The sequence below is a fragment of the Coccinella septempunctata genome, chromosome 4 (genome assembly GCF_907165205.1).
Source record: "Coccinella septempunctata chromosome 4, icCocSept1.1, whole genome shotgun sequence".
Lineage (NCBI taxonomy): Eukaryota > Metazoa > Arthropoda > Insecta > Coleoptera > Coccinellidae > Coccinella > Coccinella septempunctata.
Genome location: NC_058192.1, coordinates 40183016 through 40210210, shown reverse-complemented (window position 1 = coordinate 40210210; position 27195 = coordinate 40183016). Strand labels below are relative to the sequence as shown.

Genomic DNA, 27195 nt, shown 5'->3' with positions numbered 1-27195 from the left:
AAACTCTAGAACAGGTCGAGCAGTTCAAATACTTGGGAAGCTTCATAAATACTAGGGCTAACCTTGACACGGAAATACACAACCGTATCAATTCGGCATCACGGGCATTCTGGAAGCTGAAGGACAGAGTGTTCCAAAATCACGACCTCAATCTGAAGACCAAGACAGCTGTTTACAGAGCAGTGGTCCTCCCAACGCTTCTTTACGGAAGCGAAAGCTGGACTCCCTACAGGCGACATATTAAACAGCTTGAACAGACGCAGCAACGTCATCTAAGACAGATAATGCACATCAGATGGTTCCACAAAGTTTCGAATGCAGAAGTCTTGCAGCGCGCGAGTTGTACAACAATTGAGACTCAAGTAACGAGGGCCCGACTCAGATGGAGCGGCCACATTCTGAGGATGCAAGACACAAGACTCCCCAAAATAGGTCTGTATGGTCAATTGGCAGAGGGAACCCGGAAACCAGGAGGCCAGTATAAGCGGTTAAAGGATACACTACATCAATCCCTAAAATCAGTTAATGCTAATCATAACTGGGAACAACTAGCGTTAGACAGGTCACAGTGGAGGTCTTTGGTCCACAGTTATAATGGAGAATCGAGAAGGATACAGCGGCGGCCAGATCTGGTTGGAGACTATCCATGCCCTGAGTGTGGAAGGATCTGCAGGTCACGGTTGGGTCTCTTTAGTCACAGGAGGGCACACAGTCGCAACTAGCACTAAGAAGTTACAAGTCTGTTCGAATTTTTTTTTTTTTTTCCTTCTTCTTTTTGTAGATTTATTCCCGGTAAAGGGATACAGCAATGAATGTTATAAAGTAAGAACAATAAAGGCCCCAGCTTTGTTCCCTGTATTATGCCGCATATGTTTTCCAAGATTTCCGAAAAAGCATCGTTGATTTTAACTTTTTGTCTCCTATTTTCTGAATAAGATTCAAACCAATCCAAAACAACCCCGTCGAATCCTATCTTCTTTAATTTTTGTAATAAAATATTTCTATTTATAGTTTCGAAAGCTCTCTGAAAATCGATAAATACCGCGATCACTATCTTATTATCATCAATTTTTTTCAAGCAATCGTCACAGATACTAATGAGAGCTCTCTCGCAGGAATTACCCGCCCTAAATCCAGACTGATTCTTTATAATTATCTGATTCTCGTTCAAATATCCCAAAACTTGCTCGTTAACAGCCATTTCTATTATTTTCTCGTATACCGAAAATGTGTGTATTCCTCGGAATTCACTACAAATATTAGTGCCCCGTATCTTCCCAATCGGTATGACCACAGAAGTCTTCCATATGTCAGAAAAACGACCATATTCCAATGAAGTGTTCACAACATCCAGCAAATAGTTTCCTATCACCTCGAATGCATCCTTAAACACCCCCGTCGTTACACCATCCTCCGGATTGCAAGTCTTTTTCAACGATCTGACATAACCTCTGAGTTGTCTCATGTTCACCTTCGAAAAACTGCTAAACCCCGGAAAGGAATCAACCTCCTGCGAGAAAATGTAGTCCTCTGATCTAATTGGAATGTTTCCAACTATCTCTTGTGTACTGTTGACGAAGAAGTTATTGAATTTTTCAGCTATTTCCACTGGGTTTCGCACAATAACATCACCGAAACAGATACAATTTGGGAAGGAAGATTTATTTTGTGCCATTTATTTTCACTCGAGCTGTTCTGAACAATACTGTAGAAGTAGTCTCTTTCCGCCAGTCTCAATGCGTTCACGACTCTATTCCTGAGTGATTTGAATTCTTTCCAATGAATTTCATTTTTTGTATATACAGCTTTTCTGTAAAGAACATCTCTAGCTTTCATCATCTGTTTTATATCATCAGATAACAAAGGAAGTAGAGGGACACTTTTTTTTGTTTTCTTCTTGATAGGACAAATATTATCGAACGATTTACTGATTAGTTTTTTAAAATTTAGTGCCAAGGCATTCACGTCAATACAAGAACTATTCCAATGGCTCTGTCTCAACCGATCCTGAAAAATACCAATATCATATCCTGCGTAAGAACGTTTGCTCTGAAAAGTTGGATCTGATCTATCGATGCAATTATTTAATGTCAAAGTTATAATGGAGTAGTCAGAGATCTTTGGAGTTAGGTGAACGGTATGTTCCATTTTTTTACAATTCGTTATGACATAATCGATAAGTGTTGAACTATTTTCGGTTACTCTAGTATATTCGGAGACGATTTGTTCTAAACCACTCTGTTCGATGATTAACCTATATTATATCACCCAAACAAATAATATATCCTCCAAATGAACAAATTTCCTCCAAGAATTCCTCCAAGACAGACAAAAATTTAGAAACCCGCACACCCTGGGGATGATACAACGTCACCAAGAGTACTTTGACTCTATTGATCTTCACTTCCACCGCAAGGAGCCACAAATAAGGGTCCTCTATGATTTTATATTTAGGTGTATAAGTCAACCCTCTTTTCATGAAAATCAGTACTCCTCCTGTTCTGCTGTTATTTGAAACACAGTTAAGTATTTCATTGCCATTAATATTTATTTCTTCTATTGTTATCTCTACGGTTATATGCGTTTCACTCAAGCAAACAACGCTGGGTCTCCAAAGATTGATCAAATATAATATACCACCCCGATTGTTGAGAAATCCTTGACAATTCAAATATACAATATTGAATGCAATGAGTGATTGCTATATATCGCCAAAGTTGATTTTTCTGGATAATCCCATCCAGAATCCATCCAAATCGAACTGAAAAACTGACACTCACATAACCAATCACAGTAGCATCAGTAGCGAATCACGTGTTGTGATTAAATAACTCATAAGTCAGTTCTTGAGTTGAATTGTATATTTTTGTCAAGCATCGGACACATAAATTCAGTATTCAGAAAATCTGATTGTTTGTCTACAAGTGGGGAGAGTAGAATGGAAATTAATTTTGCGTAACAAAATATTGAACTGATTCATTTACATCATTTATCAGTTTGTACATATTGACAAGAATTTTTACAATTTTCAGTTATTTGAGTTCCAAATTCATCATTATTTTCACTATAACTCTTAAGTTGACGATATACTTGTTTCATGCGCTGTATATTTATCTTACTCACTAGAGAATGGTTCACCATTGGTAGAGGGTAATCTTTTCCTATAACACATTTCGCAGCTTTTTGTACATTGTCTGGTGCTGTCCAGGGATCATGAATATACTTAATTGGCATATTCCTCAGAACACATATGTATTTTCTGAAAATAAGTATTTTTAATGAACATTTTATTTCTTTTAACAACCTGTTATGTGAATTTCAAGCTCTGACGAATGTTCTAACTCTAATAGAGAGTTGAAGTGCTGCCATGAACGTAAACATTAACGATATAATTGGAATCTACGCATGCTCATTCGCCAGTTTTTAACGTTAATCTTAGTGTCAGCGTCAACTTTACGGCCTACGTAAACTAGCGTTATTCCACGTATACCTTAAACATCGACGTACGTTAACCGAATGTTAAACGAGTAGCACCGACGAGTTGCGAATGGCTGAATTTTGACTGTTGAATGCAATTACCGATAACCTCAAAAGGTCATTGTTTATATTTCCCGTGTATTTTTTCATAATGAATGAAAGTTATAGGAAATCAGCAGTGATTTTAAAGTAATCAAAATCATCAAGTTATTAGATTACATTCAATAAGGAAATGGCTGAAACTCCATTGCGATTCTCATGTCTCTGACACTTAAACATTACATTGATTATAAAATACTTCCAAGTTTAAAATTCTCTTTATTATGCATATAAATCATTAGAACATCAATATTCCAAATATAATTCCAGCTGTCGAGTCTTCAGTATAAGATAAAAGAGAGTTCACGCAAATCAAAAGCAAAATCCAAAATGATAGGTTATGTTTAACGTTTGAAGTTTCATGATGGCAGCACTTCAACTCAAATTTCATTACAGCACGTAAACGTTATATTTAGTTATTTTTTCGAATTGTCTCTTGCTTTTGATTCTGTCACACGTCAAATTTTAGTTTGTAAATTCACCACTTGGGTATACGAGATAGTGTTCTAGATTGGATAGATTCTATTTCATCTGAAAGAAAGATTGAAGTCAAAATAAATTCAGCACGTTCGGATCCTTTTGATTTTGAAAATGGCGTTCCACAAGGTTCTATACTTGGGCCCATTTCGTTTATTATATATATACAGGGTGTCCCGTAAAGACCACGTCAGACGAAAACGGAAAGTAGATCAGAATGGGCTCTACCTGATGTGAAAAAATCGTTCATATAAAAGTCTCACAGTTTTCGAGTTATTTGATGTTTTATGAAAATGTTGAATTTTTTTGCTTAAAATGCTTTCTCTCTTCCGGAAGCTACAATTTAATACTTTTCGAATCAGTTTTTTCCGTAAATTTTGTTGAATGATTACTTCAATTCATGCAATGAAAAATACCACAAAATATTATGCAGGGATTCTGAAAAAAAAATTAAAATTCATGTTCTGAAGAAAGTGTTTTTTTGTGCTGAATTCTATCTGACGTGGTATAAAAAAAAGACACTAGATCTTTTCTGCACATTACGTTGAAAAGTTGCCCATTTTGTGAGGATTCCGAAAAGGTAAAATATAGGTAATAACCTTCTTCACGAAAAAAGATATTTGAATGTTTATCGAAAATGGAGCAAATTTGTGAAAAACTGATTTTGTCACCCTTTCTACAAATTCTTTCATTTTGCAGATTCTGCTGTAACATATTGAATAATTCTCTTGAAAAATGTCAGTTAGTCCTTAAATTACTTATAAAATGAAATTATTCATTAATTGCAATGATATAATATAATAACGCACAAGACCATCAACATCAACAAATCTATTGTGAAGAAACTTTATAAAAATATCAATAATAGAAATTCAGAATTCTTATGAGAGTAAATGCTCAAAATGGCCCCCCCTTCGCTAAGACATGCCCTGCCTCTATTGAGAAATGCCCTTTTCAAACCACTTTACGGTGAATTTATGGACTGGAATATACGATGAAAAAATATTCGGTCCGACAGAATTGCTGCAATCATTAAACAGCACCAACTATTTGAATCGATTGACTATGAATTTGAAAAAGACGGCGCTCCTTAATGTTAATTTAAGAAGGGAAATACCATCTGATTTCATGATTTCTTTTAATTGTTCTGTTTTCAAATGTTGTACGTCATCCAGATTGTTGGGCATTCACATAGACTCTAACGGCCGTTTTCAATAACCTATCCAAGATAAGGGATAGATCGCTATCTCCAGTTTGTCTGCCTATCTATCCTTGTAGTTATCTATCTATGGTTTGCATTTCACAATTATGGTTTGACGTTATCTATCTCAAGGCAAGGATAGATAGGGATCTACTCAGCTCAGACCACAGAACACTAATATAAGACCTCACATTATTAATTCATTTCTAGTGTTTGAGATATTGGAGTGTGTTAGAAACTAGAAAGTGTAAATATTTGAAGATTATGTATAAAAGGTTAATCGTGTGTATGACTACATACCTGTATGCACCGTTTCATTAAACGAGCTTAATTCTTTAATGCCTTTTTTTCCCATAGAGATTCTATGCTTAAACGTCGTTCAATGAAAGGTGCATACGGCAATAAATACATCACAATAATTGTTGGTCGAGATTCTGAACCACGCAATACTTGAAAATGAATTCCTCAACCGTAAGTACCTTCAAATAAAAGCGCCGTTGTTATCGATATTCATTTTTCATTAATTTCAAGTTCTGAAGGCAAAGATTTTTTCAGCCTAAATCAAAACCAATGACTAAAGAAAGGCCATGCTATTAATGCTACCAACAATAAATTGAAACAGGAGGGTTGGAGACGATTGACCGAATCCTTCAACTCTTCGGTTTTAATTTTCCCACATTGCGCCCTCAAATATGGATTAATTAAATCCAATAATTCACTCACAGCACCTTTGCTCAGTTGAATTCTACATGTGAACTCGTAATCATTCAAAATAATTATGTAATCAACTCGTGCTTTATAAACTTTTTGTATTATGGTCTCTTCCGATTCACTTTATTCTCATCAACCATCTCTAATAATTCCATGTCGCTGTTGTCGCTACTCAAATAATCCATTTTTCAAAGTTAATAACAATTCAATTGTCAAGAAAACAGCACTGAAATGCACCCTGATAACAATTTCCAATGCTTATCTCTACCCCTTACTGCTCGAAATCGACAGATCGAAAAACTGAACTACCGGAGATAATTTTTACAATCGATGGTTTACTTCAAATTTCTTTGAAACGCAGATAGGCGCATATATAATGAAAGTTCCTATCTCTGGTTGTCAATGTGACCTCATTTCAGAGGAAGGGATAGATCGCTGCGGCCAGTAAGGCGCGGTTCTCACTGGAGCGATACGATAAGCGATGCAACATGAGCAATCTTTTATCGCCCGATGCAACTTTTATCTTCGCAACACTCCAGTGCACACTGAAGCGATACGATATCCAAATTAAGCGCTTAATTGTCAATCAATTACGAAATTCTATGCTACTTTTTACGATTTGATTCTCAATCACCTTTCTGTCGCTGAAGCGACCCGGTAGCTGTGTCGCCCAAACCGACGCGATTCAGATATTTATCGGTGTAGTATCGCGATCGCTTCAGTGTGCACAGAATTAGTTGCTTCCATTACGTTTGCACGGTTATAAGAGGTCGGTGTCGAATCAGGGTCGGGTTGCTTATCGAATCACTTGTCGCATCGTTTATCGTATCGCTCCAGTGAGATCCACGCCTAAGAATCGCTATCTGCAGATAGAATATTGAAACGTAAACAAGCACAAAAGGACAGATCGGTCTATCCCTAGTATCTATCTATCCACCGTTTTGATGGATAGATAGGTTATTGAAAACGACCGTAAGTTGACATGGCAAGACCAAATCGAATTTGTTTGTAACAAAGTGAATGGTGCGTATTATGCAGTTAAAGTTTTGAAGAGGACTATAGATAGGCAATCACTCATTTCTGTATATTATTAATAAGCCTTTATTTCCAACAGGTAAGACACCCAATTACAGGAAGTCTAAATATTCGAAAAAAAAAATATATAAATCCATATTACAGCCTAAATATAAATGAGAAAACGAAAAAAAATAAAAATATAAATCTGGAAATAGAAACAATGCAAAAATTACTGAACCCACAACAATGAACATCAACACTGAAAGAAAAAAAAATTAAATTGTATAAATCCCTAATTGTAATGAGTTTATTCAACAGTAGGTACTTATATACGCCTTCAGGATTTTTTCCAAGGAATCAGAAAATAAATCAACATTATCTGCTATTTGATTATATATATATATCACACATATAATGACTTGGCGACTGCAAGCTCAAATTTGTCCTTCCCGATCTCAAATAAAAAAGTGATCTACCTCTACTCTCTAAACGTGGAGTTAAAATTGGAAGTTTCTCCAACAGTGCTGGGCAGTCAGTCCTGTTATTCAATAATTTGAATAGAGTATTAAGAGCTAATAGAGCTCTTCTAGTTTCTAGTGGCTGAGCACTGGATCTTTTTAGAAGACCCTTGTGGTCGCAACCTATTGGAGGGAAAACATAGTCCAACCTCCAAACTAGAAATTTGTAAAAACGCCGCTGAACCGCCTCCAACCTATTCACATGACATTTATAGATAGGTCGCCATATTATGCTAGCGTATTCAAGCTTACTCCTTATCAATTGAATAGTGATGTGAATATACGAGTGTTCAAGAAGTATTCACTATTACGCACTATAAACCCGTATGTCCTGAACGCAGAGGATATCGTTTCTTCAATGTGGGGCACAAAAGAACATTTCTCGTAGAACAGTATACCTAAATCCCGAGTCTACGTCACACGATTCAAATCATTTCCGTTCAAGTTATAAGGATACCGAATTGAAAACTTTTTTCTAGTATAAGATATTACATGACACTTTTCAACATTCAAGCTCAAGCAGTTAAGAACACACCAACGATATAATCGATCAATCGCATGCTGCAGTTCAACACAGTCCAGTAAAGATTTGACTTTCAGAAAGAATTTCAAATCATCAGCAAAAAGCAAACCCAAAACCCCCATTCCATCGAGCAAATCATTTATGAATAAAATAAATAAAAGCGGTCCCAAATTCGATCCCTGAGGAACCCCGGACGATGCGAGAAATGGAAATGAATTCGAATTCTCAACTCTGACATATTGAAGCCTGTTGGATAAATATGAGCTCATGACTTTATCAGTCCATCCGAAAATCCTTATCTAAATTTCAGTTTCATAATTAGCCGCCAGTGGTCGACTCGATCAAATGCTTTGCTGAAATCTGTATATATAACATCTAGTTGTTCAGACTGATCAATTCTAGCGAGAACACCGCTAAGTTGGTCAAGCTTGAACGCTGTGGCATAAATCCGTTTTGCTCAGAACGTATCCTGTTCCTTATGCTTGGGAATATATTTTCATATAAAATTTGACGAATTGATATAGAATATTGAAGGAAACAACAATTCCGAAGGAATGGTCGTTCCAATAATGTGAGTTAGTCACTATCATAGGAGGTCCCAGAGAAGTCGAAATATTCAAGTGCAATTGTAGACCGGTTTCGGGATCATTTTCCCTCGTCAGTACAGTATAGCTTGAATCTTCCGAGCGGTGGATGGAAGTCTTAAGGTGTCTACAGATTACTCGGACGTGACGTGATACCACGTCATAATGCGCATGATTCAAAAATCTAACATGGGATTTTGCGCGGAAGCGTTCAAACTCGCCTGACGTGACGTTAGACATGCATTCCCACGTCACGTCAGAACAATTTGAACACTACCGCGCAAAGTCCTTCGTTAGATTTTTGAATCATGCGCATTATGACGTAGGACCACGTCACGTCAGAGTAATCTGTAGGCACCTTTATGCGATCATGGGATGTCGCTTTGAGATATTCTCATCACGATACGCCACCTGTCACGCAAAGACTGAACCAGACCTCGCTTTCTCTGCAGACTCCTATAACAGTTCATAGCTCCCAAGTTCAACGACTTCCCGCAGTCATCGAATGTGAAAACATTCATCAAGGACCACGGGCGAGTTGAGGGGGTTCGCTCACTATGACTGCGGGAAGTCGTTGAACTTGGGAGCCATGAAAATGATCCCGAAACCGGTTACAATTGCACTTGAATATTTCGACTTCTCTGGGACCTCCTATGATAGTTCATGACTAACTCACATTATTGGAACGACAATTCCAATTGTTGTTTCCATTAATATTTAATTCTTCCGATGCGCCCGGTGAGGCAGCTTGGAGTGATGTACACCGTATAGTACTCCTTCTTTTTGTATTGAATTGATATAGGTCTGTAGTTCGTTACTACAGATTTATCCCCCTTTTTCAGAACTGGGATAATTTTAGAAAGTTTCCAGATAGAAGGATATTTACCAGTCTTCAATGATAAATTCATAATTTGCAGGAGTGGTAAGGCTAAAGCATTTATGCAATCTTTGACGAGAAAACTCGGTATGCCATCCGGTCCGGCCGTATTCTTGTTTTTTAATTTCTCAGCAGCTAGTATCAAATCATCAACAGAAACTGAACAACGTCATCTGAGCGCACGCATTGTGGAACCTGATAAACACTTTCGGAATATGTAGAAAACGAGTCTGCAATATTACGTTGTCCACTTTTATGTTACCTTGAGCATTCCTCATCTCATCAGGAATTCTCAATTTCTTGACAATGGTTTAGTCATGCTTGATTTTCTCACTAGCAACTTTGCTAGTTACGTGTTCCTCCAGCCCATAAATAATCACATTATTCCTCCTCTTCTGACGCTCCTCAATCTCCAAAATCATTTCTTCGAAGGAAGTATCTTCAATGATATGACTGCCTTGATTGGAGTTAGACTGGATGTCTGCTCTTAGTTCTATTATTTCCTTTTGCAGTGAAACAATAAGTGATCTCAGTGACTGAATATCATTGCCAATCTTCTGACAATCACTGCAGCTCCAAAAAACTGACTTCTTGCAACTTATAGCGAACTTCTGAGTTCGACAATCGGACACAGGTATTACCAAAGACGTTATGGCACAAACAGCATGTAAGGACAAGATGATTGCCGAAAAGTTTGTTACAGCAATGGCAAGCAACCTCATTTGTCATTTCAAGACTTGAATGCAGAATTCGAATTCTATTTACAATCGAGGTGTATGTAAACAATACTGTACTTACAGCTGGTAGATGTACAATCTTATCGGGAAATTTCTTGCGTTCCCTTTCTTTATCGAAAATTCGACGAAAACAACAATTATTCACACGAAAAATTTCGCACAAAATACTCATATTTTTTTAAGTGGTTTGGGAAACACTTTCCCCCAATTTTCTTGAATATTCAACGAGAAATTCACGAAAAAAGAACCACTCGAAGAGAGGACTCAACTATACGTCATAACGTTTCAACATATTATTCTGGCGCTTATAGTTTCATTCAATATCAAATTATTTTATGGGGTAATGATGTTGACTTCAGAAGGGTTTTTGTGGCGCAAAAGAGAATTATCTGTAGATCATTTTTCATATAAAATGATTTGCTGACTGCTCCATCAATTTTTTTTCTAGATCAGTTTTACATTTCAGAAATTTCTTAACTGACTCACAAACTGTATCATCTAATCATAATTATGAAACAAGACATGGTCACTCAATAAGGTCCTTTGTCCACAAGACCTCTACATTCGAGAAGTCTCCTAATTACACTGCAGTAAAATTTTTCAACAAATTACCCAGGGAAATTAGAAATTTGTCAGTGAATAAATTCAAGTTTGAAGTAAGAAAATGTTTGTTATCGAAAAAAGAAAAACAAATTTGATAAAAGAATTGAACTGGGAGTTGAAAAGGACTGTATTGTGAAAAGAGTGCGTGTTGTTATACCAGAGAGTTTAAGAAAAGAAGTTTTAGCAAGATTGCATAAATCACATTTTGGTGTAGTCAGAATGAAGCAAGCAGCAAGATCTTATTTTTGGCGGCCAGAAATAGATCTCGATATCGAAAATTCAGTGAATACATGTAAAATATGTGCTAGTAATAGTGAAAGACCTGAAAAAATATGTTTTATGAAATGGCTATATCCTACTAATGTTTGGTCGAGATTACACGCTGACTTTTTAGGACCCTTTTATGGTCACATGTTTTTGATTATAACAGATGCCCAGTCGAAATGGCCACAAGTTTGTGATATGGGTAAAAATACCTCATCTGAAAGAACAATAAAAAAGTTTGAAATTCTGTTTTCGAGGTATGGCCTTTGTGATCATTTAGTTACTGATAATAATGGTCCTCAGTTCACAAGCTCTGAATTCAAGAGATTTTTAGAATCAGTGGATGTTAATCATTCGTTTTCTCCACCCTATCACCCTGCGACCAAAAGCGCAGCTGAAAATTTAGTTCATACTTTCAAGGATAAAGTAAAAAAAAATGTTTCATCTGGTAAATCTTTAAGATCAGCAATAAACTTGTTTTTGTTTGATTATCGCACTATGATACACTCTGTTACGGGCAGTTAGCCTGCAGAAATAATGTTTCAGAGGCCAATCAAGAGTAGATTTGATTTTTTCACGAGTAAATTAGCTAATAGAGTATGTATGATACAATGGAATTTTGTTAGAGGTGATTTGAAAGTAGGAGATAAAGTTATAACAGAGGAACTAGGAAATAAGAAAAAAAATGTAAAGTTGGAAGGAAAAATAATAAGAAAATTAACTCCTGTTACATTTCATATAGGGCTTAAGACTAATGGACAGATAATTAAATGCATATTAATCAGTTTGTAAAATTGTATGATGGTTCTAATATTGAGAGTTGTGAGGATAATAATAAAGATGTATCCATTAGAAGGTCTGAAAGATTGAAAATGCAAAATAATACCTAGGGTTGAATTTGAAAGTGCTGATGTTTTGAAAATATTATAAAAGTTATAAATATTGTAAGTTGATGTAACAATTATTAGGATTAAAATTGTAGAATAGGTTAACTTAGATTCGAGATTATATAGTTAGTAAGGTTGATAAAAATTATTAGGATTAAGATTATAGAATAGTAAACAAATTAATTCAGATGCATAACATCCGCAGATAATGAAATCAACGAATGTAACGATCTAAATCGAACTAACAAACTATCATCGCTCGAAGTATTACCAGAAATTTCATTTCGTCGACAATGAGTAGATGCTGACCATGGTTTCGGTCTTATTTGACCTCATCAGAGCAACAAAACTCATTCGTCAACAAAATGCTATGAATTGCCGGCTCCTTTTATTCCATTTCAGTAGCGGGTATGATGTATAAATATATCGTACCGACATCTGACAGAGAAACGGGAACCAACCCAATTCAATTTCCTAACTCTCAGAGCGAAGATAGCAGTATGCATCCATATGCTTTATTCCCATATTGCAGATATCGTATATTACGATAATTAAGCAAGGGAAAAAGCGCGGAAAGGTTCGGATCATGACAGTAACCGATCTGTCGCGTACATGGAAACTAAGAAATGGATCACGCCTTCATAGTAAGGCAGGTAAATAATAATCAAATTAATTCAGATGCATAACATCCGCAGATAATTAAATCAACGAATGTTACGATCTAAATCGAACTAACAAACTACCATCGCTCTGAGCATTACCAGAATTTTCATTTCGCCGACAAAGAGTAGATGCTGACCATGGTTTCAGTCTTATTTGACCTCGTCAGAGCAACAAAACTCATTCGTCAAAGAAATGCTATGGATTGCCGGCTCCTTTTATTCCATATCAGTAGCGGGTGTGATGTATAAATACATCGTACCGACATCTGACAGAGAAACGGGAACCAACCCAATTCAATTTCCTAACTCTCAGAGCGAAGATAGCAGTATGCATCCATATGCTTTATTCCCATATTGCAGATATCGTATATAACGATAATTAAGCAAGGGAAAAGCGCGGAAACGTTCGGATCATGGAAGTAACCAGCATTCCGTTGACGAATGAGTTTTGTTGCTCTGACGAGGTCAAATAAGACCGAAACCATGGTCAGCATCTACTCTTTGTCGACGAAATGAAAATTCTGGTAATGCTCAGAGCAATGGTAGTTTGTTAGTTCGATTTAGATCGTAACATACGTTGATTTAATTATCTGCGGATGTTATGCATCTGAATTAATTTGTTTATTATTTACCTGCCTTACTGTTGAAGGCGTGATCCATTTCTTATTATAAAATAGGTTCACTTAAATTTAAGACTATTTAGTTAGTGAGGTTGATAACAATTATTAGGATTGAGATTATGGAATAGGTTCACTTAGATTTAAGACTATTTAGTTAGTAAGGTTGATAACAATTATTAGGATTGAGATTATAGAATAGGTTCACTTAGATTTAAGACTATTTAGTTAGTAAGGTGGATAATTAGGAATATTGCGAGTTGACAAAAAAAAGGAGGAAAATTGAGATGCTTGAACGTTGGTTGTTAGAAAATTAATGTAGGTATTCAGTATGGGATGAAGAGAAGAGTAGACGAATTTAAGAGACAAATGAATTGTGTACTGGGCGAATGATGTTTCATTTCATTTACTACACTTGGACACTACATATACAGAAATTTGCAAATTCACAGCTCTTTTCTGCTAATTGGTTAGCACTGCAATTTTAATATTTACTTCCTACTCGTAGAATTGAACGGTGATGAATTGAAAAGAGCTTGCCTTTCTTTAGTACAATGTTCGAAATATTCAACAGAAATGAAATTGCTCTCAAAACGTCGGCCATTGTTCCGGTCGAGTAATATACTGAAGCTCGATCTAATCATTCATGACAATTTACTTACAGTTGGTGGACGTTTCCACAACTCCCTGCTCGACTTTGATCAAATACACCCTTTTATTATACCTTACAAGTCTCATTTGTCTCTTCTCATAGCAAAATGGTGAAATAAAACACCCCTTATCTGGAATCAATGGAACAGCGGCTTTCCACTGAACAAGGGGATGTTAACACACAAAATTGAAGGCCCCTTTGAAGGCAAAAATGGTGGATTCGGCCCGTTGCGCGAAGGACAGCTCTTTGATGTTTTTCTATATTTTTTGGGGAGAAAATTCAAATGAAACTCTGGTAAAATTTAACGAATAAATCTATTCCAGAAATTTGAATACTTCTTTATAAGCACGTATTTGGTCGATGACGACCAAAATAAAATCTCAATTACTTTCACACATGCACAGTGCGCAAAGCAATAAACATTAAAATTTACTCAACAAAATCTTGGATTAAAAATCTCTTTTCTCAAACGCACAACAACAATAAAAATATGATCAAAAATCTAATGAATTTTAGAGGAGCTTTCAGGACTCTGGACTGTGTTCACTTCTTTCTCTGAGCCCCAAATGTGAGCAAATCTAAATAAAACTGGAACTTTCTACCCGTGATCGTCGTTCGCCTGATGGGGCTGCTGGTGAACTTTTTCTATCATCAGACTTTACGCGCACAGAACGGCTAATTCTTCTCACTCAACCGCACCTCCCGCACTTTTCTGTCGACAAGCGATTAACGCTCTTCGTTTCGACCCTATCCAAAATTCCTAAAAATTATATATCCGATCTTTACCACAAATAAAAAAACAATTATTACGCCCTAAACTGACTTCAAACACGAAACTAATTCTCTTACACTATTCCCCGAATAGCTTGTACCCGTCTCCTTTTTTGAGACCTAACTCCGTAAAATAACGTGCGTTCAAAAAAATTCGTCGTCAAGTAGGCTATGAAATTTTGAAAGCTGATGTTCGGTGGCTGAACGTATGTCTTTCCTTGAATTACTTCATCTTCCCAAAATGTAAACAATGATGACATTAACCTATATATCGTAATTTTGTACGGAAAGGCACTTTTCAGAAAAGGTTACCTGTAAATTTCACCCAACGTTCGAAAAGCATTTCTTTCATTGAGTAAGATGGCAAGAATCCAAACAATCTGAGGCGGTTAGAAAAGTTCTTCGTAAAAATTTTAACCGTCCACTATTTTCATACGTAAGAGACATGAATCTTGAATTGATCGTGGTAGTATGTTTTTTTTTAAGAAGGTTCGGTAAAAGTTTAGATTAGTGCCCACCTCCGATTTTGACGTCGATTTTTTCTTAGATAAAGTCTTGTATGAAAAATCGATTGGTACATGTCTCAACCTAGGAGACTTCTAGTTTGGGAGATATGATTTTTCGAAGTTCTTATGAAAATTGCGAAAATTCGGTATAAATCAGTCGAATTGTTATATTTTCCCTGTTCAGCCCTTCAATAACTAAATCCAATCGTTTATTCGTTTAATTAATATCTTAAAATGGCATTTTCATGTACAAATATGATTTTTCACTGTCCTAACTTAACCTAACCTCAAAACCATTATTTATATTTCATCGAAAATTGAAAAATTCCCCACATTTTTCGGAATAAACTAACTGAAATCATTAACTCATCGAGTTCTCTTAATGCCAACATTCGAATTCATTGAAATTGATGAAAAAATCGAAGACAAACATCCAAGGTGGGCGCTAAAGTAAACAGGAGCCAATATGGAATTTATTCAGTCATTACTGAAAATCCATGACTAAACTAAAAGAACTGAATTACATGAAAATAGCTATTGGACAATTTATTAAAATTCAATTCAGCTATAAAAAGGCATGATGCTTTCTCCTTCATAACGTTCTGCTATTGAAGTTCCATAAAAGAAAGTAGGTCCACATTTTGCCTTTGACTGATGCATACTGTCAGTATGCATCAGTTCAGTAAGATACTGAACTCCAATTTTTCTGGGATGCTACAAGGTTAGGTAATCACAACCTTTTCAGTTTTCTGATAACATGTCAATCTTTATGGAAACAAATGGATATCCTTTTTTCAAAATCGGGTGGCATATGCCAACGGATACTCCATCCACTTGAGATAAAATCTGAAGAGAGGTTTGTCGAGCTTCTGTCACCATGTTTTCATTATTACTGAACTCTAGAGTTTTCGTTTTTGGTATACCACTTCCTTTTTTGTTTGAACATACCTGTTTCGTCAACACATCGCAAAACAGTACAATGGAAAAATTCATTCTTAATAATCTAATAAACAGCAACATAGGCTTCAATGAAGTCGCCGGAACAGAATATTTCCATTTTCCTTCAATTTTCTTTCCAATTTTGAAGTAGAATTCAATAGTAAAAGTCTTTCACACGTCCGTAAAAACCATCTTTATAATTTGCTGATAATTTTAATTCAACAACAACCCAAAATGCTTCTTAGATATGAAGGTAATAAGAGAGGAAACAGATGAAGGAAGCACACTGATGACAGATTGGTACAGGAAGATGATATCGTCCAACAGATACATACACCACAAATCATATCATCCAATGAGCATGAAAATCAACATAATAAAGAATTTGAAAACAAGAATAACGAAGATATGTCACCCCAGATTTAGAGACAGGAACTTGAAAAAACTAGTGGAAATATTGAGAGAGAATGATTACCCTTATAAACTCCTGAGCAAGATAATTTACAGCACACCAAACTCTTTAGAAAACCCAATACAGACAAGAAATGAAGAAGAACTTAATAAGAAATATATCACCCTACCACACATTGAAGAATTAACACCTCTACTCAGGAAACTGATACCTCAGGACAAGTTTAGAATCGCAACAAAAAATGTGAAACCACTTAAATCCATCTTTACCAAACTAAAAGACCCCACACCTACTCTACAACAAAATGGAGTGGTATACAAAATTTCCTGCAATGATTGTGAGGAAGTATATGTTGGTCAAACTTCGACCACCTTGAAACAACGTCTATCTAGTCATCGCAGTGATATTAACAACAAAAAAAAAGACTTGTGCCTTGGCCATACATACTATAGAGGAGGATCACCATCCCAATTTTGAAGAAGTCGCAATATTGGACAGAGAAAAAGATTTTAACAGGAGGTTATTCCTAGAAATGGTTCGTATTTCACAAGAAGATCATTGTATGAACGCAAGAAAAGACATACAAAATTTAAGCAACATCTATTCGCTATTAATTGAATGGGATAAGAATAAAAAAAGACGAAGCGCACCGGGTGTTCACAGTGACAGTGTAGCAGTTGATAGTTTCCAGAGGCTAGTGAGTTGTTGAAGTGTAAAAGTAGAACAAGAAAGAATAAAAGACCTAGAAAAAACAGAAAAAATAACTGAATGAATAATAAATAACTTAGTAACTAATAAATGACTCAATAACTAATAAATAACTAAGTGACTCAAAAACTTGTGATCAAGATTCCCTTTAGATGAATATTGTTTTAACTCTAATAATGTTGGAGGTATAAATTGTAAGAAAGAAAAAAAGAAAAATGTAATTTATGATTCTATGACTACAAGTAAGGACAGTCAATATGACATGTCAGCAATTTTTCGACATAACCAAGAATCAGAGTTAACTATTGCATGGAGGAATTTTCCGAACTGATTGTATGTTTATCTGGACCATCATTTTGTAAAAGTCATCATTAGTAAGGTTTATGATTTAGCGCAAGATTCCTAATTACCATAGTTGAAGAATTATGAATCGAATACCCATAACGAGAAAACCTCACATTGTAAGAAAAATTGTTTTAATTGTACGATTTAATCTGTTGTTTTTTTAATTGTAGCTGCTTTTGAGGAAGGAATGAACACATTCCGAAAGCTCGGGTATAAAGAATAAAGAGTGATCCATTCGTTTTTTTGACTGCAATCCCAAATAACCCCCAATCTGAGAAGACGATAATTTCAATGTCATTCAACTTTTTCATTTTGAAACTTTTGTATTGGGAAGTTTTGGTGAAACGCTTTATTTTGACCAGTTCTACCTTCTGTTGAAAAACCTCACCTTCAAATATACCCTATATTTTTTTATTTCGTTACCAAATATATTAGTTTAACTTCACCCACCGGAAGATGCCATTGTGATAGCGAAACATTTGTCGTGGTTTGAAAACTCATTTTGCAAAAATCGTGTAATTTGTTTCAAGTTCAATCATGGATTTTTATCAAGTATCGGCCACATTAATTCAATATTTGAAAATATCATAGTCAAAAGGATCAGGAGCGTGAACCGCAGCACCCAAATTTTCGGTCATAGGATTGAACAATACTATGACACGTTCTCCGTAAACGTCTAAAAGGCCACCCACCGTGGAAAACCCTGTAGAATCAAATGCACGCAACAGTTTTTATGAGAGACAAAATGATGCTCAACATCTCAAAACAAAATGTTGCACCCGGTTCGTTTGCGGTCTAATAAGATATTCATCATCTTCAATCTACATGAATTAAGAAATCAAAGCGCTATGAATTTGGCAGCTCAACCAAGTTTGAAAAGAAGATATTCAACAAAATATGGAGTATTTCAACTATTTGGACCGATCGCACAATCCTAAGAAGCTTCATTTTCAGTGAAACAATAAAGTAAGGATTTCGAGATTCCGACTGTTATAAGTCGTTATTCTTGCTATAACTTTTGAATACAACTTAGGGCCAATCTCATTAAACGCTGATTAACTCCGCTTCTAACTATAATTCAGATAAAAATTCAAACAACGTGTTCGTAACATGGGTATCTGCTTTGTCTATAAAGTGAAGTAAGGGAAAATAAACCAAAAAACACAGAGACAATTCATTTCAACCAAAGAAGCGTTATCCATATAGATATATGGATAATATTATAGATAGATAAATAAATAGTTTATTTTTTTTCGAAGTAGTGGAAGTAGGTACATGTTGAAAATGTACAAAAAAAAAACGTCAACAAGGGTACATTAAAGAAAAATCGACTTTTCAGCCTTACAAAAATCACAGTATTCCTGAAAAATATATGGTTCACACCTCAAGATAAAGGAATTCAGTTTACACAGCAGTTGTTTCTCAGTTTGTATATCACTAAATTGTGATATACGTGCGACGTGCGTGATTGCGAAACTATTTGAATCACTCGTCTATAAGTAAATTTCCTTCCTCGTCAAAAACCTTATTGTACCCGAACAACAGAGGAGGTCTATAGAAACCAATTTAATTAATTTCCTCGAATATACATACGAAAATTTGGACAAGAGAATTCAAGTTGATGTTGTCTACACGGATTTCACGAAATGTTTTGATAAAATAAACCATGATATATTATTAATGAGATTAGATGCTGCTGGAATCGGCGGTTCACTGTTGAATTGGACCAGATCATACCTGCTCGGGAGAAGTCAATACGTATCAATTGATGGACAGTTTACGTCGGAGAATGTCGATTGCACGTCCGGCCTCCCCCGGGGCTAGCCCCGGTCCACTCTTTTTTTAAATATATGTCAATAGCATACATTCTGTCTTCAGAATCTGTCGTTTTCTTATGTATGCAGATGATTGAAAAATCATCTCATCAGAAACCTAGCGGACTGTCTTACCATTCAGAAAGAATTAAATTCTTTCTTAGAATTCTGCAATCTGCATGATTTTTTTTTAATATTAATAAATGCTTCGTCCTCTCATATACAAGAAGTCTATCACCAATTTCCTACAATTACAGAATTGGCGGAACAGTGCTGACTCGAGTTAACAAAATAAAGGACCTAGGGGTTATATTTGACTCCAAACTTTTATTCAGTTACCACATTGAAAGTATCGTCGGATCTGCTAGAAAAATGCTTGGATATATCTTTAGGCAATGCAAACCATTTGAAAAATCTCTTCCCCTAATACATGTCTACTATCAATACGTCTTCAGCCGTTTAAACTTTGCGTCAGTAATCTGGAACCCACAGTACTTATAATATCTATATCTCACGCCTTGAAAGGGTCCAGAATCGATTTCTCAAACGTATTTCCCTCAAAGAGAATCTGACACTTCAGCATAATGTAGATCACTATCCCTTTTTAAGAAAACAATTTGAAATATTATCTCTCGAAGACAGGCGTACAATGAACGACGTCATGTTATTGTCGAAAATTTTGGGCGGCGATCTGCAGGCTGCTAATATTCTTGAAAGGATAACGACTAACATCCCGTCATTCAATCTGAGGCAACACGAGTTATTTCATATTGAATTAAAGCGTAGTAATTACACCAAACATGGTCCACTTGTAAGAATGTTACGCTCCGCCAACGAGTCGCAAAACTTAGTTGACGTAATTTCACCTCACACCACCCAAAATTAGGATGATCTTGAAGAAATCATACATCGGCGCTTACTAGATTATTTCTGCCCGAATACTGTTATACTTTGTTTCTCTAGACGTTGTCTCTGTTCTCATTTTATTTATCTTGTTTTTTTTTTATGTTTTAGTTACCTATATAGTTGAATAAATTAACACCTATGTTTTCTCTTCGAATCTTTTTTTGTATTCATTACATTTTTAATACTTTATAACATCACTTAATTAAGTTGCTGAGTTATGATGCATTTCAAATTATTGTAAGACGAATTTTTTTTTGAATTGAGATTGAGAAATTGAGATTGAGATGGATCTTTATTTGCAATTAACATTACAAATAGTGTCAACAGTTATAAAGAAATATGAAATATCACAGTGGCAGTAATATGCATACAAACACAACAAAATTAAAAACAATCATTATCACATATTCTTTCTCGATAAGAACTCTTCCATAGAATATACAGTTTCTTTTAGAAGCAACCTTTTCACTTCTCTCTTGAAGTTCATCAAGGACTTGTCATGAAACTCAGAAGGAAGTCTTTTATACAGTTTGGGGTCCCAGAAGTCAATGCCTTGCTGTGTGCGCTTCAGACGGTGCACTGGAATCTGCAAGGAGTCTTTATTTCTTGTTTCATATTCATGATTCATAGAATTGGTCGGAAAATCCTTCCAGTTCTGATGCACATAACACAGTGAGTTGTATATGAACAGTGATGGAACTGTAAGTATTTCATGATCCTTGAATGCCATTCGGTAGGACTCATTATACCCCAAGTTGAACATAACTCTAATGGCTCTTTTTTGCAGAATGAAAATGCTTTTAGCTCCCGACGCCGTCCCCCAGAACATTAAGCCATAGTTGACGTGACTATGAGAATTGGCATAGTAGACTGATTTCAGAGCTTCCAAAGTGACTATCGTCTTGAGGGTTCTCAGACTGAAAATGGCGAAGGTGAGTTTCTTAGTTAACTCTTCAATATGTTTAATCCAATTTAGGCCGCTATCAATATACATGCCCAGAAACTTAATTGATTTCTCGGGTTTCTGATTGAAGATCAAACTTTGAGTTTTCAGATTATTTCATTTTAACCCGTTAGACGACATCCACAAGCTTGCATTCCTCATAACAATTTCTTTTTTCTTCTGCAATTCATCAATGGTGGTATCCTTCAAAATCAGCGTGGTATCATCAGCATAAAGGCAGGCATCAGCACTCTCTATATTACAGACTAGATCATTGATGTATATAATAAAAAGTATAGGTCCTAATATTGATCCTTGAGGAACTCCACATAATATTTTTTTTGTATCTGAATATATTCCATTCCACATCACAGTCTGCCTTCTATGTTCCAAGTATGACTTCATAAGATCCAATGGTACACCCCTGATTCCATAAAACGAAAGTTTCTCGAGAAGGTTCCGGTGATCTACCGTATCGAAAGCTTTCGACAGGTCACAACACGTCTCCATCAACTGTTCCATCTCATCTTGACCCATGATCGCACTCTGAATCACACCATTGATTGCAGTTATGACAGATCGCCCCTTTAGATAACCATGTTGTTCTGCTATGAACAACTTCAGATTCTCAAAATAGTTGACCAGACGCGTCTAACAGAAAAAACTCGAACAACCGAGATAGGACGATAGCTGCTACAGTCTTCACTGTCAGCATTTTTATTAACTGGTACAACCTTTGAATGTTTCAACTCACTAGGAAACACACCCTCTACAAGGCATTTATTCATTATTATCACCAAAGGTTCTAGTATTATATTGGATATATCGCGGCGCTTGATGAAATCATTAGATAAACCATATATAACCTCAGATTTTGATTTCTTTAGATTTGCTAGAATGATCTCAGAATGATCCGTAGGCTTAAGAAACAATGAATTCATAGTTCTGTTAAACATATTGAAATTTTTCATATATATACCAGGATCAGGGGAATTGCAACAAATATCGCGAAGAATCTGTTTTGGCACATCCAAGAAGAAACCATTGAAATCATCTGCATTATGATGATTTTTGCAGTTTACTTTCTGTTTTCTTTTAGTAGATTTCTCGAATAACTACCTTCCAAGCAGCCTTTTGTTTCTCTTCATAAACTTTTTAGGGTTTTCACTCCCAATCTCTGAAACAAAATCAATTAAAAATGAAATCGATAGCCTTTTGTTTGTTTTCACTATCATTTATAAATTGCTCATTTTTAATCCTTTTTTCTATATCCACCATTTTGAAGAATTTTTCCTTGTAGTCAACATAGCCCCGATATATAAAGTCACCATTCGCAACCTGAGACATAATACCCAAAGCATCCAGTCTATTCTTCATAGCCTTGAGATTCTCGCTATATTCAAATTTTTTGTATCCTACGTCACTACAACCAGATGATCTAACTGTTTTTTCCATTTCAGGAAAATACTCGTTGAAAGCATGTAGAAAATAGCTGTGAAAATTATTATATGCATCCTCAGCAGAGAGGCCAGACAGAACTTCGTTCCATCTCACACCCGACAACGCGTCCCGAAAACCACCTGAAGCAACAGAATCATATTTCCTCATAGCAACCAATTCAGATTTCGTGTCACGTAGAGTTATTATAGGTAAGTTTCTTATTTGTGCTAGATGATCTCCCATGCGCATGTTCTCCGTTCTTGTTGCAGATCCAGACATCCCGAAGTTAACTACAATGTTATCTATACACTTCTTGCCATTTATTTTACAGATCTCAGTTGTTGTTATTTTCATATTGAATGTATCAAATAAAACTATCAAATCATGAATTTTTTTTCATTCCTGAAATCTGTGTTGAAATCTCCCGCCAGTACTATCCTCCTTCTACTGTCAACCATGGAAAGAGCCTCATTTATAACATTGATAAATTTCTTACTGTCACCATTTGGAGATCTATAAACTGAAATTATAACCAAATTTTCACTTTTCATTTCGATAGCAGCAAGCTCAATATCCTTTTCAACAGATAAATGTTTAATTTCTTCAATCTTCAAGGTTATTCCGAATCAAAATCATTGACCCACTATGAATATGCCCAACTCTTGCAAAAATACTCCCTACTGTGTAGGGAACATTTTTTTCCTGCACAAAATGTTCTGTAATACAAAGTATGTCAATCTTGTTCCGTTCCAAGAACATTCGTATTCTATTCATTTTATTTCCTATGCCATTTATGTTAATATTCAGTAAAACGGTTACCTGTGAGGTTCTGTCCTGATTCACTCCCTTTCCAGTTCCGAAGAAATCTAAACTAATTTACCATTGCTCCACTAGGCCAAGTTCATGTTTGTGTAACTCGTTCATTAGTGATATGTCCGCTGCAACCTTGAAGGCCACACTATTAGCACTATCCCTCTTAGGTAGCTTCTCTACATAAAAATCTCTACCAGGAAATTTCGTTTTCAGATCATTTTTAACGTTATTATCAGTTGCACTTTGATCTACTCTTCCTACATAAAGCCATGCACGTTTAACAGCTCCACTAAAAGAGGCACCGGAATCTACAGCACTGGGCAAAGAATCACAAGTTCCCACAGTGGGCTCTCTTCTTTTCGCTGGATTGTGTCTGGAATTTCGTTTATTAACGAACTTAACCAAATTTTTTCCCTCCGAGTCCGTAACATTGTCAATAGCGGCAACACTGCCAGTTCCACTTTCCATCTTATCATTGTTTACATTACCTCTTTTGGATTTTAGAAGTTCAATTATATAGTTTTCATCAGCTATAGTTTTCTCCAACTCCTTCAATAGTCTTCTTTCTTGTCGAAGAAATTCCAAGTGAGTCAGGACAATTAAAAAGATTTCTGGTGACAGCCCCACTAGAAAAAAAAGACATTATGTATCAACCACAATTTTGGCCGAAGAATGTTGGAGTGAAGAGATTTAATTTTGAAAAAAATAAGAAATTTCTGAGTGAGAGAAGTGGAAATTTTCAGACCAATTCTCAGCTGGCTTAGACTGTATCAGGAACAACAATTCAAGTGATACTCAAAATATCTCTCAAATCAGTATAAGTGCTATTCATCAGAATGTTCAGTCTATTGGTAATGTTGCTAACCGAATTCAATACTTTCTCCAAACCGAAAAAGAGTGCAAATTCTTCATGATGACTGAACACTGGAAAACACTGGAGCAGCTACAACTGATATCAATTGGTGACTACAACTTAGCGGCACAATGGTGTAGAGGCGAGGGTAAGCATGGTGGTGCTGCAGTATATGTGCATCATGGTGTAAAATACAAACATAGAAAGGAACTTAGTGAAGGGTCAGTGCTTGGAGAGATGGAATGTGCTGTCGCAGAATGTGAGCTCCACAAATGTAAATATTTGATAATTTCGATATATAGGCCCTGTAGTGGAGATAAAGACTTATTTCTTACTCTCTTGGAGAGCTTATTGCTGTCAATCCAGTATGAAAACAAAATAATAATATTAGGTGCAGATTTTAATATCGATCTTAAGAATGAAAACAAGTATAATACTGAGTTGACATCACTTCTATATTCCTTTTCATTGGAAAAACACATACATGAATACACAAGAATAATTGGTAACACTAGAAGTAGTATTGATAACATATTTTCCAACATAACTAGAAACGTAAAAAGCATTGTAATTTTCAACCATATCGCTGATCACAGTACACAGAAAATATTGTTCAATATTGAAGTCAACAAAATAAGTAAAACTAGACAAATAAGAGTGTACTCTGATCAGGCAAAACTGGACTTCTTAGAGGAACTAGGAGGACACAACTGGGGAAGTATTTATGAGGTCGAACCTCATTTTGTCAATAAACAATGGGATTGTTTCTCGATGATGTTTTTGAGTATTTTTGAGAAACATTTCTCTAGGAAAACGATAATTTTGAGAAAGCAAAAGACCAAAGAAATTTTTAATGATAATCCAGAATTGATGCAGTGTAAAAAAACTTTAGACATGTTATTCACTTTAAGTAATAATGATGAACGATATAAATCATTGTACAAAAAAGAAAAAAGGAAATATGATGATATGTTAATTGAACTGAAAAAGCAATATTATAATAAAAAAATTTTAACATCTGATAATAAGAACAAAACAATGTGGAATGTTTGTAAGCAAATTCAAAGAAAATTTTCCAATGGCGAAGAATGCCAATTAAGTGGATCTCCTGACTGTATCTCAGAATCATATAACAACTTTCTAAGGAGTATAATTCCTAACATGATTCAGAAAAATATAGTTTGTACCTTTTCTTGCAATGTTAATACAAATACTTCCATGTATGTTAGACCCTTTACATCGTCAGAAATCAAAGAATTAGGAAATAAGTTGAAGAATAAAATGAGTAGTGGTAGTGATGAAATTCCTATATGTATTGTTAAGCTTAGTGTAGGTGAGGTTTGGCATATTTCCCGACCAACTCAAATTAACCACGATAATACCAATTTTTATATCAGGGGACCCAGATGAATTTGAGAATTATAGACCCATAAGTCTCATAAATAGCTTCTCCAAAATCATTGAGTTAGCTATGGCCACGCGTATTACGTATTATAGATTATTTTAACAACTGTAATCTTTTTAGTCTTTCTCAGCATGGCTATTTGAGGGGTAGGTCAGTGCAAACAGCAATCTTTCAATTTACTGCTAACATCCTGAAATTTCTAGAAGAGAATAAACTTGTAGCAGGTCTTTTCATAGATCTATCAAAAGCATTTGATTGCGTAAATAGGGAGTTCTTGTTACGTAATCTTGAACAGTATGGTATAGTTGGCTCTACTCTTGCCTGGCTTGCTTCGTATCTGTCAGAGCGGTGGCAGCGGGTCAAGATAACAAAAAACAATGTAACGCACTATTCTGCGTGGTTGTCGGACGAATTTGGTGTCCCTCAGGGTGGTATTTTGGGGGTCCTACTGTTTCTGATAATTATTAATGATTTAGAAGAGGTAACAAATGCAATAGAAGATTCAGAACTTACAAATTATGTTGATGATACCAATGCCTTGATAGCTGGGGCGGATGCTGGCTCGCTGAGGGAGAGATGTAGCGTGCTGCATGACCGCATTGAGAACTGGTTTATGAAAAAGATTTTACTATAAATAAGAAAAAAACAAGCGTAATAATATTCAGAGCAAGTACTACAAAGGAAAAACCTTCAGATGTTTATCTCGGAGGCCAAAGGATTGAAACTGTCGGGAGCACCAAGTTCTTGGGAGTCATATCTAATAGATGAATTCTTGAAGTGGAATACACATACTGAATATCTCTTAAAAAAACTCAACAAAGTTATATTCGCATTCAGAATTATTAATAGATATGTTAATGAAAATGTAAAAAAATTCTATACTATGCCAACTTTGAATCATTACTGAGATATGGAATAATATTCTGGGGCACAAGTACATCTATGTAGTCCATATTTAGGAGCCAAAAGCGTATCCTCAGGATATTCTTGAAAATGAGGTTCAGAGACTCTTTTCGGGGTAAATTCAGGGATCTAGGGTTGCTTACGGTACATGGCCTATACGTGCATGAATCCCTTCTCTACCTTCACAGAAATAAAAATGAATTCCTTAGAAATGATAGAAATTTCACATATAACACAAGAACAGCTAATATTAGTTACCCTCAACATAAACTTACATTAACTGAAAAAAATCCATTATATATGTGTATAATGGTTTTCAACAAATTACCGGATTATATGAAAAGAATAGAAAATTACAAGATATTCAAGCTGGAAACAAAGAAATTTTTAATAGATAAGGAACCATATAGTTTGGGAGATTATTTGATGTGATGGTATTTATGTATACAGGGTGATTTTTTCAAGTGTTTCATTAGAAGTTTTCGAGGAAGGAATTGTAATACAGATTCAAGATTTTGGATTTTCGTTTTA

General features: G+C 35.5%; 1 protein-coding gene across 1 annotated transcript in view; it reads right to left on the bottom strand.

The window, feature by feature from the left end:
• Positions 1 to 2978: 2978 nt before the first annotated feature.
• LOC123311009 (cryptochrome-1) overlaps positions 2979 to 27195 on the bottom strand; it is a 355836-nt gene continuing 331619 nt past the window's right edge. Inside the window, exon 7 of the mRNA XM_044894755.1 lies at positions 2979 to 3259. Coding sequence (XP_044750690.1) covers positions 2986 to 3259 — 274 coding nt within the window. The 3' untranslated portion in view covers positions 2979 to 2985. The remainder of the gene's footprint in view (positions 3260 to 27195) is intronic.